At 53.1% G+C, this 18,001-nt stretch overlaps 1 protein-coding gene across 1 annotated transcript in view; it reads left to right on the top strand.

Moving 5' to 3' along the window:
* Positions 1-409: 409 nt before the first annotated feature.
* The window catches only part of ADCY5 (adenylate cyclase 5), a 161,601-nt gene continuing 144,009 nt past the window's right edge, over positions 410-18,001 (top strand). The window contains exon 1 of the mRNA XM_019650944.1: positions 410-2,248. Within this exon, the coding sequence (XP_019506489.1) occupies positions 1,121-2,248 (1,128 nt within the window). The 5' untranslated portion in view covers positions 410-1,120. The remainder of the gene's footprint in view (positions 2,249-18,001) is intronic.

Raw genomic sequence — 18,001 nt, forward strand, 5'->3', positions numbered from 1 at the left:
GCGCCCCCGGGTCGCAGCGCCTCTGGGGCGGGCCTCTGTCCGCCGGCTGCATCTGAGGGGATCTCTGGATGCCGTGCTCCGCGGAAGAAGCCCGCCTGCGTTGGGGCAGAACGGCGGCGGAGCTGCGCCGGATTCCGCCCTCCGCCTAGTCTTTCCGAGCCCGGCCGCGGTGGGTCCGCAGCCGGCGGCGAGGAGCCTGGGGCTTGTGGAGCCGGCTCGACAGCCCTCCTGGGTTGGCGGGTCCCAGCCAGCCCCGCTCCATTTTGGGAGAAGGGGGAGGCGAAAGGGGAAGGGCCGCGCCGCAGGAGCGGGTCCTCGCCCCCGCCCCCTGCGTGGACGCGCGGAAGGCTCGGCTGGACTTTCGCGGGGGCCAGGCTCCCACTCTCGCCGCTGGAGGTGGGGGATGCGGACTACGGCCCCCCCCGGGCTCCAGGACCCTCCCCTCAGGGCTCCGGAGCTGTTGCTCCGCCTGCCGCCCCCTCCCCCGTCCTCTCCACCCCCCATCCCACCTCCCCACCCCTCGTAAGAAAATAATGCTGGTTGGCGCTCGCACCTCGCAGTCTCTCCCAGTCCTCTGTGAGGAAAGGGCAACCCGCTTGGCGTCCACGCCGGGACCCCCGCCGAGCCGCCCCAGCCGTCGCCTCACCGCGTGTGCTGCTGGGCTCCGCTAAGGCATAATCTGCGAGCGCCGCGCCCGGGCATTGCCAGCCCCGGGGAGGCGCCGCCTGCAAGGACACCGCTCCGTCCCGCCTCGTCCGCAACTCCGGTCCTTGTCGAGCTCGACGCGAGCCGGACGTCCCCCCTGCGCGCGGCACAGCAGCTCAGTCAGTCCCCCGCTGCCCCAGCTCGGAGCCAACTCCATCTCGGACCTGGGACTCGTAACGCGGATCCTCAGCCACTTCTCACCTCGAGGCTGTGCCTGCCTCCCCGGACGCCCTCCCGCTGCCCTCCTCCGCTCAGGACGGGGGTGCCAAGATGCCCCGCTGCTGCGCAGGGCCCCGGGCCGCCCCCGACGTGTGACCCCAGCCTGGTCCCCCTGCTCGGCCGTCCGCCCTCCCCTTGGAGACCCCCGGCCCGGTCCCCGGGGGAGGAGGAAGACGACGACGAGGCCGAGGGGGGGATGTCCGGCTCCAAAAGCGTGAGTCCCCCGGGCTACGCGGCGCAGACAGCGGCGGCGCCGGCGTCCCGGGGAGGCCCGGAACACCGCTCGGCGTGGGGAGAGGCCGATTCCCGCGCCAATGGCTACCCCCATGCCCCCGGGGGCTCGGCCCGCGGCTCCACCAAGAGACCCGGGGGGGCGGTGACCCCGCAGCAGCAGCAGCGCCTGGTCAGCCGCTGGCGCAGCGACGACGACGATGATCCTCCGCTGAGTGGCGACGATCCCCTGGCCGGGGGCTTCGGTTTCAGCTTCCGCTCCAAGTCTGCCTGGCAGGAGCGCGGCGGCGACGACTGCGGTCGGGGCAGCCGCCGGCAGCGGCGGGGCGCGGCCGGCGGGGGCAGCACCCGGGCGCCCCCTGCGGGCGGCGGCGGCGGCTCCGCGGCGGCGGCGGCCGCAGCCGGCGGGACCGAGGTGCGCCCCCGCTCGGTGGAGCTGGGCCTCGAGGAACGGCGGGGCAAGGGTCTCGCGGCCGATGATCTGGAGGCAAGCGCCGTCGAGGGCGACCACGGGTCCGGGGATGGCGGGAGCTCGGCGGGCTCGGGCACGGGCCCCAGCCCTATGTTGTCGCTGGGCGCCTGCTGCCTGGCGCTGCTGCAGATATTCCGCTCCAAAAAGTTCCCGTCGGACAAGCTGGAGCGGCTGTACCAGCGCTACTTCTTCCGTCTGAACCAGAGCAGCCTCACCATGCTCATGGCTGTGCTGGTGCTCGTGTGCCTCGTCATGTTGGCCTTCCACGCGGCGCGGCCCCCCCTCCAGCTGTCCTACCTGGGGGTGCTGGCGGCTGCCGTGGGGGTGATCCTCGTGATGGCGGTGCTCTGCAACCGCGCAGCCTTCCACCAGGACCACATGGGCCTGGCCTGCTACGCGCTCATCGCGGTGGTGCTGGCGGTCCAGGTGGTAGGCCTGCTGCTGCCCCAGCCGAGAAGCGCCTCTGAGGGCATCTGGTGGACTGTGTTCTTCATCTACACCATCTACACGTTGCTGCCCGTGCGCATGCGGGCCGCAGTACTCAGCGGGGTGCTCCTGTCTGCCCTCCACCTGGCCATCGCCCTGCGCACCAACGCCCAGGACCAGTTCCTGCTCAAGCAGGTAGGGGCCCACCTGGCCGCAAGGACTGGATTGTGGGGTGGGCAAGCATCCGCCTGACTCCAAAGAGAGGCATGCCATCCTCCCCCTTTTAAAGCAGTGAAAAGAGGCAGAGAAACAAGGCTGTGCCTTCTGCGTGGTGTCTTTGAACCTCTTAACCCACTCTGAGCCCCAGCATCTTAAAGAGTACCCTTGCATTATATATAATGCTCCTCGCCTAGTGGGAAACACGCACTAAACCGTAGCCATCATTGTGGGGATAAGAAAGGAAGGAGGGCTGGAAGAGAAAATTCTGTGGAAAGGCGCCCTTCTCTTCCTGTGCTTCTGTCCCTGTTTATAAAAGGCCTCTGACAAAAGGCTAGACCCTGTAGCATCTTCTCTCTTCTGAGAGCCACTGCTGGTTTGTTAACTGAGCTCTGGAGAGAGGGCTGGGGAGGGGAGGCCCTGGGCAGCCCTTGCATAGTCTTAAGGAGGAGAAATGGTAACCCTGCCAGTTGTCTGATACTGGGGGTTTGGGAGATGGAGCTATCCCTGAATTGAGGGAGGACTGCCAAGTTTGCTTCATTTACAAAAGTGCCCCAAAGCCAAAAGGCTGTCTTCAGCAGAGGTAGGAAGGAGCTTCTGAGATGTTTTTGGTGGCAGCCCTTCCTTCTGGCCTGAACAAAAGGCTTGCGTTGGACGTTGTGACCTGGGTCTTCATGTGGGTGCTCGTGGTTCTTGCTTGTGGTGGGGGCTTTTTATTACTGCTGGGACTGGTTGGACAAGCCTAGAACAGTGGGTTCAGGAGGAAATACAACTTTTGCCTGGTTAACTGGTGACTCCACAGAAGGCTTCTGGGAGAAGGGTGAGACCAGCCCCTCGGATGTGCACACCTTCTTGCTTTAGCAGTCCCCTTGTGTGTGGCTCCACGGACCTCATCCATTGACTCCTAAGGAGCCCGCTGGTTGCATGCAGAGCTGGTTTGCATGCAGCTCCATTGGGAGAGAGTCAAGTGAGCCCTAGCTAGTCCCTTGACCATGGACCACTGCACCCCTCTGTGGGTATTTGCCTCCTCTGTAGAATCTCTTAACTGTATCCCATTGTCATTACCGTCTTCCTCCCATCTCTAATGCCTTTCTCAGACTTTGATCCTGTTGAGTACCCCCTTTCTTGAGGAGCTCTTCCGTGCCCCCTGACTCTCACACAGAGAATAGCACCAGTGTGTGCTCAAGGTGCTGGCCTCTACCTGCACCTCCAAGGTGCTCTATGACTGGGAAGGAGGGGACCTGCAACTCTCTAGGTCCCAGATTCCTCTTGTAGAGAATGAGAGCATTGTGTATGCCCCTTCCAGTTCCACCCTCCTCTGTCCCAAAGCCTCACCTCCCACAAGGAGCCCTCTCCTTCCCTTTCAGCCATAATGGCCTCTCTTTCTTCTGCATGGTAACAATGAAGTCAGAGCCACAGAGTGGAGCACTTACTCTCCAGGATCCATTGGTTTTGCTCCCCATCCAGTGTAAGCTGCTTGGGCTCAGAAGTCCTGAATTATATGTGTATTTCCTCCTCCACCCTCTCTCTCTTGTCTAGTACAGTGCAGGGTACTTAGTAGGGATTTAATAACTATTGCCAATTTGCTTGGTTCCAATGAGTGGAGTAGGTGGGGTTATTGCTAAGGTAAAGTTTTTTCTGATCTGGCATCAGAAAAAGATAAAACCAGGCTTGGGGTGCAGGGTCTGATTACAGCTTTAGCAATCCAGCCTGTATGATTTCAGGAGGCTGGAGTCAATGATCTCAGGAAAGGAGTCTGAACCTGGGGTGCTCCAGCTCCATCTTAGCCTGAAAATGCCATTGTAGTAACAGAGTTATCTGTCTGACTTCCCCTTCTAATTCCTCAGGCAAATCCTTCTCTTCTCCCCACCTCCACCAGCCCCCACCCCCAGCTTCTTTTACCTACTGTGGTCTTTAGGCCTTCACTTGGCTGTTACAGGCTTTTGGGTGGATTTACACTTCTCAAGATCTTGGTTGAGTACAGCTGAGCTTGTTAGGAATGGTCTGTAACAAGGGAATGCAAACATTGTTTCTATTTGGCTCCACAGAAAACCGTATCTTTTTTGTTTGTATTTGATTTATCTTTCTGATTATGTCTGATATAAAATTTGTATTTCTTGAACAAATTCTACTAGATGGTGGGGAAATATTAGTGGAACAGTCCAGCATGACACTCTGCCTTAGGTTACCACAGGGCGGTAAGTGTTTTGAGGATCGCTTAGGTTAGATACCTTGTTCTTTTCTTTGATGAAGACACAGGTCCAGGGAAATGGGGCAGCAGTGCATGGTTTCTAATGTTGGGGCTTTGGGAGGTCCCCTCCACGGTTCCTTGGATACATAGTAGGTCCCCAGAGAACTGTATTGGCATGTCTTCACTTCTCCTTCAAGGCTGGCCCCTTTGCTCCCAGAGCCCAAGTCTCAATATCAGTATCTGACCTGGGTACTTGACTCTTCCCCAACCCCTCTGATGTTTGGGTTTCTGCCCTTTGCCCCAATTAGAAGGAACGTTTAGCTTCTTAACTGGTGCCTAATGATGGTTTTTACTCAAGAGAGAACAGAGGCAAGGTGGGGTAGCCCTCTCTGGGGGATGGTGTTTCTTCCTTTCCGTGACATCTCAGGCTCTAGCTCCTCCCCTGGTATCCGCCCCCTCCCCCTCTGCTCTTTTTCTCTCGCTTCCTTTCTCTCCCTTCCCCTCCCCCTCCAGTCCCCTGTTGCTCTCTGCCCACCTGTCCTCCGCCTGCTTCCCCATCTCTTGCTCCCCATCTGCAGCCTCTCAGCCTCTCCTTCTGTGCTCGTCTCACTGTTATCTCCTCGGTGGGGTACAGTAGGAGCATCACGGGGTTGTTTTTTCTCCTTCTTTGCCTGTTACAAGTCCCTCTGCTACACCCATACCATAAATAACACTTGAGCATCTGCCAAACACATTCCTCACTTGTGTTAATAGGCTGCGATGATGCCGGAGCCTGTTGCCATGGTGACCTCATTTTTTTTTGTTTGACTGTATCCCACTCTGCTACATAAAGCCTCTGCCCGTGCTCACACACCAGCAAGCACACTCACACAACTATCACATATGCTTAGCTATTAAGGGTTATTTTGGAGAAAATCTTTGGACCCCGTGGGGGCAGGTGGTATTTGACCAAGGAGATGAGCATCTCCGTTGTCCAGTATTACTTTAGGAGGTGATGATGGATGGGAGAGCTCTTTGAAAAGTAGAGAGTTCTGTTAAATGTGGGGAATTATTCTAGTAGTCGCATTAACCTGTCTGACATGGTTTCTGAGGAGAAGATTGTGACCCTGTGTGAGTCCCCGTGAGCTTGGGGGAGCTGTCAGAGGTTGCTCTGGAGAGCTGTCAGAGGTTGTTCTTGCAGTGTAGGGTGGCCCATCCCCCCATCTTCCGTTCCTCTCTTCCCCCTAACCCTTTGGAGAATTTCAGTGATTTCCTGCATTTCATCCTTTGTGCCTGTTTTAACCTGCAATTGTCACCAGTTGTTTCAGACATCAGAAAGGCACAGGCACTGTGTGGGTGATATTCTGTGACTGTGAGCACGTGTGAGTGTCTGTAGCCAGGAGGCTGGGATGGATGGAGGTGGGGACCCACTGCTGTGGCTGCCAAGGGGGTAGGTACATGTATGCATGAGTACATGTGTGCGCGTGTGTCTCTGGTGTGGGCTGGCTCCAGTGTGTGCATGCTTGTGTGTGCACACATGCGTGCCTGTCATGTGGGCTGGCCCCAGTGTGTGCGCGCATATTCGTATGTGTGTGTGTGTGTGTGTGTGTGTGTGTGTCCTGTGGGCTGGCCCTGGTGATGGAGGTGAGCCCCGGGAAGCCTTTGTGTTGACTTTGAAAGGAGATCATTGCAGCTCTGTCCTGTTTATTCTTGGCTCGTGGCTGGCTTCCTGTGACCCTTTGCCTTTCTGATTCTGGGCCTTGATGGCTCTTCTGACCTTGACCTCTGGCTCCTCAGGGAAGTACCCTGGATGCACAGCTCCCTTAACCCCATGGAACCTCACCCTTCCCTTTTAAAAACCTTTCCTGCTTAGCTGCCCAGGGAGCCCCATGGAAGAACCATCTCCATGCTCTGGAACTTGGCCCAGAGGCTTGTTTGGTGGGTCACTGTGGCTGTCCCATGTGTGCTGCTGGCAGCCGCTGCCTCCCGGACCGCCTGGGTGGTGTGGAGGAGGACACACTTCCAACCGCAATGGCCGGGAACGGGAATGGCCTGCCACCAATTAGCCCAGCACCGGCATTTCTGGACCAGAGAAATCTGACCTTAGTGAACTCCAGCAGCACAGCAGGCTAGGGTGGGGTTGGGGGTGGGGGTTGGTGCTGCCTTTGGAGCTGAGGAGGGGCTACTTGTCTTGCCTCAAAGCTAATTGCATTGGCCAATTATTCTTGCTAATTGTTTTCGATTATGTTGCCTCCTCTGTACAGTGGGAAGGGGGTACTTAGAGGGGAGCAGAAGCCTCTGGATGGGGGATGAGCAGGGGGCTTCTAGATGGAGGGACATTTTGTAGATCCCAGGGGGTCCCTCGATTCCCAAGGGGAGGACTTCAGACAGGAATGGCAAGAGACCCAGCCGAGGAGCAGAACCACCAGCTGCTGTATTTGCAGGAATGTTCACTATTAATCATTCAATCTAAGTTTTGATCTGGAGCAAGAGCATGAGGTCTGTGTGCTGTGGAACACGGAACAGCATGCTCACGCTCCTCTCTAAAGAGGACACAGACGATGTCTTAAGCCTCATCACGGAAACCTGCCCAGCCTCATGGAAGAGTCTTAAACATTAGCTGAGAAGGCTTGGACAGAAGCTTTCCTGTGCAGACAGTCAAGAGTCATGCCGTCAGAGGGTGACCCAGCAGCACAAGCAGGGCTGTGGCCTCTGCTTCTCCTGCGAGATACCAGTGGGGCTCCCATCTTGGCCCCAGGAGCAGATGGAGTGGGTGTTGTGGGGAGGGGGACCCCAGGTGGGAGCCTCCCTGTGATTGTACTAGGCTCTTGCTGGGTGCCTTCTAGTCCATGGCTGCCCATTTGGCGCCTCAGTTCACTTTATTTATCTTGTGGTGGGCCCAGATTGTGGTCCTTGACTTCCCAGGAAAGACAGCCTGTGTTGGGAATGGAAACAGTTTGTTTCGGAAGCTCTGATATAGGCCCTTAAATTCTCTAGGTACAGTTACGTAAGTTACGTTTTAGCGTAACCTTTTTCATCCATGCTTATCAGATGGGGGTAGCTAGCTAATGAAGGACAGATCAGCATTCATTTTCTCTCCCCAAAACAAAACTTCGTGAAGACAACTGGAAACCCCCACTTTTTGTTTTTTCCTTTTCTCAAGGCAATGTCCAAATGCAGGACAAGGAAGACCTCTCTATACAGCATTGTGAACAAAATCTGGGGGTTTCTAGTTATGGACCGTGAGCTTAGTATGAACCCGTGTTCTGGCCTGGCTGTTAATAAAGACCAACAGGGTCAAGGTTAGGTTTACAGTCATATCCAGTTCAAAGGAGGATTGAAGTCCCCTCTGAAATACTATGCTTGATTCTAGAATTCAGAGGAAGGTGACCAGTTTGGTAAGGGGACTGGAAACCTTGACTTCTGAGAGAACATTTGAAAGGATGGGGACTATCTAGCTGGGGGGAGAGCAGACTGCGGCAAGGTAAGAAAACCTAAAGAGACGGGCAAGGCATTATTGCTTGGATCCCTGTTGTCAGATGTTAGAAGATGAACTAAATTTATTTTCGGTTGCTCCCAAGGGCAGGGTTGAGGGAAGCGGGTGAAAATAGTCAACAGATTTTAGCTCCAGATAGGAGATACCTTTTTAGCCTTTGGGGTTGCAGCCATCAAACCAGATGCCCTCTGGGGTTACCGGCTGTGTCAGTGGAGGTGTTCAAGTGGAGACGGGATGGCCGTTTGCAAAGCTCGTTACTGAGGAAATGGAAGGCTCTGTTTTGAAAGGTCTGGGGTGAGACCCAGGAATGGATTTATTTTTTAAACAGCTTGGATGGAGTGCTCAAAGTTTGCCAGGTGATCTTGATGACCATCTCTTATATTTGGCATCATTGGTTCAGAGAACCAACTCACGTCACACCCAACCCTAAGATTCTGTGGTTTAATACCTTGTAACAGCATGACGGACTCCTAAAGTCTGTTGGGGTATCCTATCATCATGTCCACCTCAGCCTCTGTTTAAAGGAAGAAACATCACTGCAGACCTGCAGACCCACTGGGAGATGCACAGGTGGGGCTGTGAAGTGTGTACTGATGCAAGGATGCAGATCTGAGGCGACAGGTAATGGTGGAACAGGACAGGAAGGGTGCCCTAGACCTGGACTCATATTCTCCTTTCGTTCCTCCTCCCAACCATTCCCATCCCCCCTTCCTGTTTGAGGCAAAGCAACCTAGTTCACCACTGGTGACAACGGTGTCGGTGTGAGTTCAGCAGAAAGATGGAACTTAGTTTTAGTCCTGGTTCATTCATTCATTTGTCTGGTCAGTGGATATCAAAAGCATTGAGGATCCCCCAGGTCTGGTATGGATGGTACAGAACGGGGCGGATGAGGAGATCCGGGGTGGAGGAGCGATGATGGAGGTGGGGAATTAGGAGGTGGTTTGAAGAGGAGGCTAGGAAGGAGAGGAAGAGAGGATTGGAACTGTGAGTGTGGGGAGGGGAAGAGCTTGGAAGTGGGGGCAGGGATGCTCTCTGGGAACAATGGGATATAGTCACAAGAAAAGGGGAGTAGACAAACAAACAGGGAGACAGTAGTGGCTTTATTCTTTAGGCCAGCCTCATGTGTCATCGTGAACCCCCACCCCCACTACCTCTTGCCCTGGGTGGTTTATGAGCTGGTGCTTCTGGGCTTGAGGCTTCCTGACCTCACACTTCAGTGGTCCTTTCTCCCATCCGCTTAGGGGCTCCCTGGGCTTTATCACATCGCTCACTGCAGTCCCAGTTGGCTTTTAGAAGGGGTCCTGAGGGGCTGCGTACCAACCTTAGTGCCCTGGCACATAGTAGATGCTCAGTGAGGATTTGTTTGAATGAATGAATGAATGAATGAATGAATAGATGGCAGGGTGGGTGGACAGCTGCATGCAGACTCTTGGCTGTGCTGAAGTGCTAGACCAACACCTCCACAGAAGGAAGCGATATAGCTCTGCTTGGAAGCCTATTTTGGTGTATTGTAATCCTAAATGCTGAGCAGGGAGGGCTTCCCAAGCCCCTCCCGCTGCCATTTAAAACGTGTGGCTTCCTGGAAACTGAGAGCCGTTGCCTGGCATTGCTGATACTATATCACTTCACAGATTTGAAAACCATTATTAATCATTCTTTCAGGCTTCTCTCCATTCATTCAGACAACAACCATTTATTAGGTGCCTACTGTGTACCAGGCACTGTGCTAGGCCTTGGAGGTTCCAAGATGATTCAACCTGGGCCCCAGCTCCTGGGACTACCTTGAGCCCAGACTCCTCCACTAAGCGTCCTAGGAGGGTGTTAATAGACGTTTCACTTCTATGCCTTTGGTTCTGTGTCAAAGAAGTGTAGGAAATACTGGGTTAAACAGAATTCTTACTGTAGGACTTTAAAGCTTTTAATATGTTAATATGCATGAAGCCCATATCAAATGTATTTGACCCCAGAACCAGTTTTTCAAGGAACATAATAGGGGACATCAGTGTTTGTTCGAACTCACTTTAGGGCACATTGCTGCAGGGCTGGGAGGAGCCTCGAAGGTTCAGTCCCCGCCTCTGGAGCTCCCCCAGGAAGGAGATGGTCCCGCCTGCATTTGGGGGCTGCCTGTGTCAAAGTCTCCCCATCGTGGCCCCAAAGCCTTTATAAAATAAAATGATGGGGCAGGAAGGGACAGGGAGATGCCTCCTTTTATCTAGTTTCATTTTCTCTTAGGGGTTTTCTGTTGTCCAACATTGGTGCCGATTTGGCGTCTGTGTAATGAATGACCTTTGGTGGGTCTGGGGTCCACTGAATGTCTTCCCAGAGCTTTCCCTTCAGGCACTGCGTGCATGGCTGCCCACAGCGAAGTCGCAAGGGGCCATTCCAGATCATGCTTCTTCCCTAAATTTTCTTTATTTCCTTTCTATCTCCACTCTCCCAAAAGAGGAAGCTCATAAAGAATATTGATAGTCGACAATGCGTCTTTACTGCAAGCCTGGCACTGGGCTAACTAACCCCTTACATACATGACCTCATTCAGCCTTAATATCAACCCTATGAGGAAGACATTTTCATCACCATTTCAGGGCTGCAGGAACTGGGTTAAGAGAAGGTGAGTAACTTCTCCAAGGTGACACTGCTAGTGAGCACAGCAGGTGGTTTAGTGCCTGCCCATATTCCCTGGGCACGGACCTTTCTGGTCCTGCCAGCCAGACTTCCAACTGTCAGTAAGCACCTGAGGGCTTTCTCCGGCCCCAAGTCCCTCTGTCTGCTCATGGGGTAGGTCAGAAGTGTTGGGGTGTTACCACCCACAGAGCAGCTCTCAACCAATGGCTGTTGGGTGCTGATGGATAAATACCCCAGCTCCCTTGCTCCTGGGGTGGGGGGAAGCCTAACTCTGAGACACATGCTTTACATCAGTTCCCAGTCCTGCAGAAGGATTCAGTTCTGGCTGTCCACCGTGGTAACAGGCTTGAAAACATTCCTTTTCTTTTTGTGGCTTTCTTCCCTCCTTGTCTCACGTCTGCACTTCCCTTCTGTTTCCTGGGGTCACCTCCCACATAAACCACTTGTGCTCAGATCCTTGCCTCAGGATCTTTTTCTAGGGTGAAGCCACACCGCGAGTGGCAGCATTCTAACCCAGGTAGGACTTGCACGCCAGGGAGGCGGAGAGGCCGCCTGCTGGAGCAGGCAGGCAGCAGGTGCAGCCACCAGCTGACTCAGAACCCTAGTCCTGCCCTGGACTCTCAGGCGCTTTTGGTAACGTATGTTTGTCACTAGCAGAGTGGTTGCTGTACTAGAGGAATGATGTGAAATTTTAAAAACAACAACAACAATATATATATATATATATTTTATTTATTTTTTAAACTTCTCCTTAAAAATGTGTGGTTTTCTGTCTCCTAGGTAGTGGCTCAAATATCATCCAAAGGACTCAAATACTTTCACATTGATTGGTATTTTATAGATGACAAAGGACGTCACCACGTGTGATCTCATTTGCTTCTCATGACAGCTCTGAGATGATGGGTTAAGATGAGGCAGAAACTGGCTTTGGGGCCCAGGGGGGCCAAGGGAAAACCCTGGTTATATGATCCTGGCTGAATTGCCTTGCCCTCTCTCTCTCTGTGGTTTCCTCTCTGTAAACGGGATAAAAGATCCCTGACTGACAGATCTGTTGTTGTTGGGAAGCCCAAACCAGTTAATGTGTGTGAGGGCACTCACAGATCTATGTTGCTGATAGTGTTTTGGAGAAGGGGATGTAGAGATTCAGAGAGGCTGAGTGATATCATACATGTAACACAGCTAGTTAGCTTTAGGAGCTGCTATACAAACCCAGATTTCTGACTCCAAAACCAGTGCCCTTTTCACAGTGGGCCCAGCCCTGGGTCTGCCCCCATGGTAACTCCGGAAGCTGTAGAAGGCACAGCTGCTCTCAAGCAGTTGCCTCAGTTTGGTTTTGGAATAGTACATGGTATTTATTTTGTGATGGCCTCCCTTCCCTCATGGTGCCTGGCTCAGATGGGCATTAAATGATTTGTCATTTCCTGAGCCTGCAATGCTGCTGTGAGAGAAGGCAGCGCTGAAGTGTTCAGGGGGCGACTGGGAGCAGATATTTACCTCTGAAGAGCCCCTGGGTAGTTTTATGGATGCGTAAGTCGGGGCTGAGACCCAGGAGAGGGGCCAGAAGCAACGCTAGGATAGCTTAGCTCTGGAGGTAAGGCTGCCTTATATCCAGTCATGATGGCATAAGTGGAACAGGGGCCGGAAGGGAGCAGGCTGCTGGGGACACACAAGATCTCTTCTTGGTACATCCTGCAGGTTAGACGCGGGGTCGTTCTGTCGAGTAGCATCCAGTAGATCCGCAGTTTAGTGCTTACCAGCGCATTTCTAGGATGTGTTTTAAACCCAGCTTCCAGAACCATCAACCCCCTAAAAAGTACCCCAGACATCCTTTAGCTCTGCTTCAAATCCACTTGTGTCCCTCTCTCTCTTCTCAAGAAAACTAAAAGAAAATGAAACTCCTGCTCAAGTGCTATTTTTTTTGCTAAAGTGGATTTTTGAGATTTTATTTTCACTTTTTTTGGGGGAGATGGGAGGGCTATGTATTTGTTTATTTAACATGCCCAAAGGGCGGCCAGTTAGCTCAGGTGGTTAGAGCGCAATGCTCATAACACCAAGTTTGCCGGTTTGATTCCCACACGGGCCAAGAAGCTGCACCCTCCACAACTAGATTGAAAGACAACTACTTGACTTGGAGCAGATAGGTCCTGCAAAAACACACTGTTCCCCAATAAAATAAAATAAATGCACAAGTCCCCAGTCTTCCTCTGGCCAAGCCCCTTTTCCTGAGGGGTCCGTCTGTCCCCCTGACTGAATCCCCGTCGGCAATACCAGCTGGGAAATGCCTTGGCCCTGGCATCTCTCTACTGAAGAGACTGCTGTGGAGAGGGGCCCGAGCTGCACCTCCAGTGAGCAGGCAGGCTTGTGCCCCTCCAGGGGACTTGCCTTTGTAACACCTGGCTCTGTGAATCTAAATCAGAAACATTCTCTTCTGTGTTGGCCTTTCTACTTGACTCTCAGCCCTCTGAGGGCTGAGTCCTTGTCGGTCTCACTACCCAGATATTTACTGAATGTTGTTGACTCTCTGACCCCTCCTTGCCTACCACTGATTCTTGGCAGAGAGGGGTCCCTCATGGTGCTCCCTTCCTGAACCAGGGCAAGTGTGTCCTCTTTAGGCACGGGGCCATGTGCCTGGGATCCTGGTGTGAGGAAACGCTGCCCTTCTTCATCCCTGTCTTTATCGCCTGTATCTTTAATCTCCTCCCCTCTCTTGATCCTCTGTGAGGGGACTGAGGACTGGAGGGAGGGTGGGAGGGAGGGGCTCATGGTGCCACCTGGGTTCCCTTTCTTCTCACCTTTCCTCTGATGTCTTTTCCTGCTCCCTGAGCCCTCCCCACTTCCCTCTTTCCAGTTGTAAGATGTGGGGGAAGCCTCAGAGGCTCGCCAGGAGGCAAGTTCCACTGTGAGGACAATAAACATAAGCATGGATGCTGCACAAGTTCCAAAAAGGATGCTTCATTCTTTCCCAAGCAACCCCATGAAATAGCAATTCTCACAGGGTGTTATAAATGTCCTTACAGTTGACCGCCATGTATTACAGTGCATGTGTCAGCTTCAGTGTTTCACCTCATGCCCACAGCTAGTGTTTAACTTTCGGGGTGGTGGGTTAACCTAACAGAGCTTAAGGAGTGGGAAGTGAAGGAACATGTAGGAGTTTTTACATAACCCTGGCATCCAGGCTCACCTGGGTGGGCCTGGGCATCAGCGTTTTGTAACACTCCCACGGATGCTGATGGCATGAGGGTTGAGAACTCGTGCCCTGAGCCTCCCTTCATCAGCAGAGGGATCGTGTGGATGACGCTGAGTTTGATTTATGGCTGCATTGAAAGGCTAGTTGTTTATATCGAAAGGGCTTATTGCGTGATTCAGTAAAGAGTGATGGCCACTGAAAATTATTGCAGGCATGTCATAGGGGAAGGAAATTTGGTTGGTGGTTGGTGTATAAAATCTTGTCAGGCAAGGCTGTGGCTTAGTGTATTTATGTTGCTCTTATCACCAGCAATTAGCCCCAAACATGGCTCGATAAACGGCTTAGCGGAGTGCTACAACTGCGAGAATATTTTAGAGAGTGACTGTTACACCACGTGCTCCGCTGAGCTGCCTGAGCAGAGCAGCAAATCTCACTCGACATTCCTGATGGCCTCTTAGCTATAAACAAATGCCTATTGATTGGTATCAACTCTTTCCTCCTCTGTTTCTTATGTGGTGTTTCACTTTTGAGTGACAAGAAATTGTACAGACACCTGTGGCCTTCCCGCCTTCAGCAGCGTTCATTGGTTCATGAGCGTAAACTAGAACAGTGTAGTAGATGCTCAATAAATACTCATTGATGGATGAATGAACTTGCTCATAGTTGCACAGCAGGGAAATAGCAATGTTAGCCCAGCACTATTACCGCTGCTACTTTTTCTTTGACTCTTAAGCGCACGAAAAGCAAGGGATTACATAGTTAGCAACTCCCCATAATATATTTATCATCATCAGCACGTGTGGCAAAGACTAAGAGAGGAAAGAAAGATGATGTGCAGGGGAGGGAGAGATGGGGCGTACATCCTGAACGGGTTTCCTTCCTGTCTGCTTTGAGGCTGCTTCTCTTCTAGCACCTTTGGATCAGGGCAAGCAGCACAAGGATCCTGCTGTTGCCCTTGTGCCCTGGGAGGACCATGAGAAGCACATGGAACTGGGGTCCATCTGAAGACTGAGAAGATTGAGAAGCACCGGATGTGTGGGGCTGAGGCCTGGGATACATCTCTGTCCAGGACAGGGACATGTCCTCAGGTCATATGCTCCCCAAAGGGCCACATGTGGATTACGATCTGGTCTTTTTTGGAAAGGGTGTATCTGGGGAGAGTTAATTTTGGATTCCACTTTACATTTATTTTTAAAGTGGAATATTTCTCCAGCATTGTTGACAGTGGTTTAGACAAGCCAGTTAGTCGCCACCTGACATCTTCCCCACGTGGGGTGTTGCTGCCCTTGCTTTTTCCACCCGACACCATCCTCTGTCCGTGGGGCTGATTTAAAGATCTGTGAGCCTCTCGCTCTGAGGCCTCACGGGTGATTTCACTGGCAAACAGGCCTATGGGGAGCTCTTGCTGGGCCTGAAGTGGTGTCCTTCTTTGAGGGGATTAGGGGCAGTTCCTGGAGAGGCTCTGGGCTTGTCTTGGAAGAAGCAATGGCATCTTGGTGAGGCTTTTCCCTGCCATGTCCTGGTCTGTAAGATTGGTTCCAGCCTGCTTTCCCTGCAGTCTGTTTTTAATTTTATTTTTTATTTAATTTTATTTTATTGGGGAACAAGTGCGTTTTCCAGGACTCATCAGCTCCAAGTCGAGTTTCAACCTAGTTGTGGAGGGTGCAACTCAGCGGCCCATGTGGGGATCGAACCGGCAACCTTGGTGTTATGGGCGCTGCGCTCTAACCAACTGAGCCAATTGGCTGCCCCTCCCTACAGTCTTTTTGTTCTTTACTTTTGTTCTGTATCTTCTCCTGGAAGTAAAAGGAAAATCACCCTACGCCTGGATTTAAAGCAAATACCTGGTTTCTCTTAAGGGAATGAAAGCTGTGGAATGCCACACCCCACTTCCCCAGTGGTCCTCTCTCAGTGCCACCGTGGAGCGGGAAGCGTGGGAGTTCTCATGGGCAGATGCTGGAGGTGGGAGAAGGGAGGAGACGCTGGGAGAGGCGCTGGGAGAGGGTGCGAAAGGTGGTCGCACACTTCGTTGAGAGTTGGGGAGAGGGACCGAGGCTGGCCCTGGAGTGAGGTGTGGGGCATTTACTCACTGAAGGCTGAACTGCCAACTCTGAGACTCCTGCTGGGCTCCACACCCCCAGCTGTAATCAGCCTAATGAGGACAACTTGGGCCTGGGAGGTGCCCGGCAGTGGCTGGGGCAGGTGGCCCGGGGTCCCCAGTTGCAGTCGGGTGTGTGTGGGAGTGGGGTGATTTCTTCTCTAGGAAAGAGTGCAGAGGCATAGAGCCTTGGGCTTTCCAGAGCTGAGAAGCCAGCGTCTGGCCCCTGGTGGGGTGTGCCCTTCTTACGGAGCTCACTGTCTCCCACTTGCTGCTGCTCCCTTGTCCAGCCGGAACCTTCTCCTAAACCCGTAATCAGGTGGCTCTGTCTGCCTCTGTTAATGAATTCAGAGTTTATGTGAACGCTGACATCTCTATGCCCCTGGAGAGTGAAAAGCTTGCATGAAACTACCTGATTGGCAGGTGGGGCTGGAGGGGCCAGGTGCCCTCTGCCACCTCCATCTACAGCTCGGGAGGGGCTGAGTGCAGGCATTCACTGCAGGTGGCCGGGGTGGGGGATAGGGGTCCCTTCTGGGTTTGGAGGTGTCCTAACAGCCTGGTGTGGGGCTGGCTGTCCTTTGGGAACAGCATCTCTGTTGGTTTTCCATGCACCAACCCTTCCACTGTCCTGATGAACCCCCAGGGCCCCAGGCATGGAGAAGGAAGAGGAAGCTTTGCCCCTCTCCTTGGGGCGTGCTCAGTCTGATAGAAATCTGCCTTTCTGAGATGCCCAGCCTACAGATAGGACAATATTGCCATTTCCTCCCATTTATCATGCATCTACCATGTGCCAGGCAGAGCACTACACACTCAGTAACTTATTTGACCCTCATAGCCTCCCATTAGGTAGGGATTGTTTTGTTTGTTTGTTTGTTTTTTACCTTTTATAGATACAAAAATTGAGGCCCAGAGAAGGGAGTGTCTTGCGTCAAGTTGCCCAGTTCGCTAGCTGTGGTACAGCTATAGTTACTCATCCTCTTAGCTCCAGCAGCTGCTAAACTTGTGTGTGCAAGAATTCCCCAGTAAGTCTATTTAAAAATTTGATTCCTGGGCCCCTTGTCAAGAGAGTCTGATCCAGTAAGTCTGGGGTAGACCCTGGGAATCTGCACCTTAAGCAGGCACCTCAAAATTTGAGGCAGGTGCCCCAGGGACATAGTTCTACCCTAGAGTGCCTTCCCAGGTGGAGAAAGGATTGAGGGGTCCCCCTTCCTGAAGTGATGGGGAGTACCAGGCCCCCTGCAGAGACAGGTTTCTGCGTTAACTCCATGGGGTAGGCTGGGGCAGGCAGAATGAGATGGTTCGACTGGGGGGGAGACAAGCGAGAGAGGATCTGGAGAGACTCTCAGCTGCGGGGCAGGAGCTAGGAAGTGGCCTGGAGCAGAGCATGTGTCAGTGGCCAGAGAGGAGGCAGGGAATAGGATTTTCAGGTGACTGAAGGGACACCAGCAGTGACACTGCGGTTTGTGACTGCAGGCACAGCAGTCCTGACAGGGAGACGTCAGCCTCTGCCTCAGTTTCCTCATCTGTACAACACAGAGCAGGTGATCCCCGAAGATCCTCCCAGTGTGTGCATTAAAAGGTGCAGTGCGGCCAAAGAAGAAAGGACTTCATAAGCCTGGGTGGGGAGTGCTGTGGGGACAAAAATCATACAACCCTGGCGGCACTGAGAGTCACACAGCCACAGTACACGCTTCTCAGACGTTTCTTTCCGGCCTTACCCATGACCATGGGCCCCGGTCCATTGATCCTCCTGCTCCATGACCCTGCATCTCCTTGAACTCAGCATGTCCCAAAACAAAAATTAACGTCATCCTTAAATCGACTTTATTTTTGTCAGTGTCCGTCCTCCCTTTGTCTGGGTACTGGTGATAGATGTTTGTTGGACTGGATTATTTAACAAATGTCTACCATGTGTTAGGCACTGGGCAGCCAAGATGAATGAGCCACAGACCCTGCCCGCAACAGCGAACCTATAAATAGTGCCTCCTATATGCCAGGCTCCCTTCTAAGGGCCGTAGTTATATTAACTCATTTAATCCCCACACTTGCCCTGGGAGGTAAGCACTGCTGTTGTCACCCCCATTTTGCAGATGAGGACATTGAGACATGGCAGGTCAGGTAACTTAGGTAACTTGCCCAAGCTCATACGATGAACT

The sequence above is a fragment of the Hipposideros armiger genome, unplaced genomic scaffold (genome assembly GCF_001890085.2).
Source record: "Hipposideros armiger isolate ML-2016 unplaced genomic scaffold, ASM189008v1 scaffold_8, whole genome shotgun sequence".
Classification (NCBI taxonomy): domain Eukaryota; kingdom Metazoa; phylum Chordata; class Mammalia; order Chiroptera; family Hipposideridae; genus Hipposideros; species Hipposideros armiger.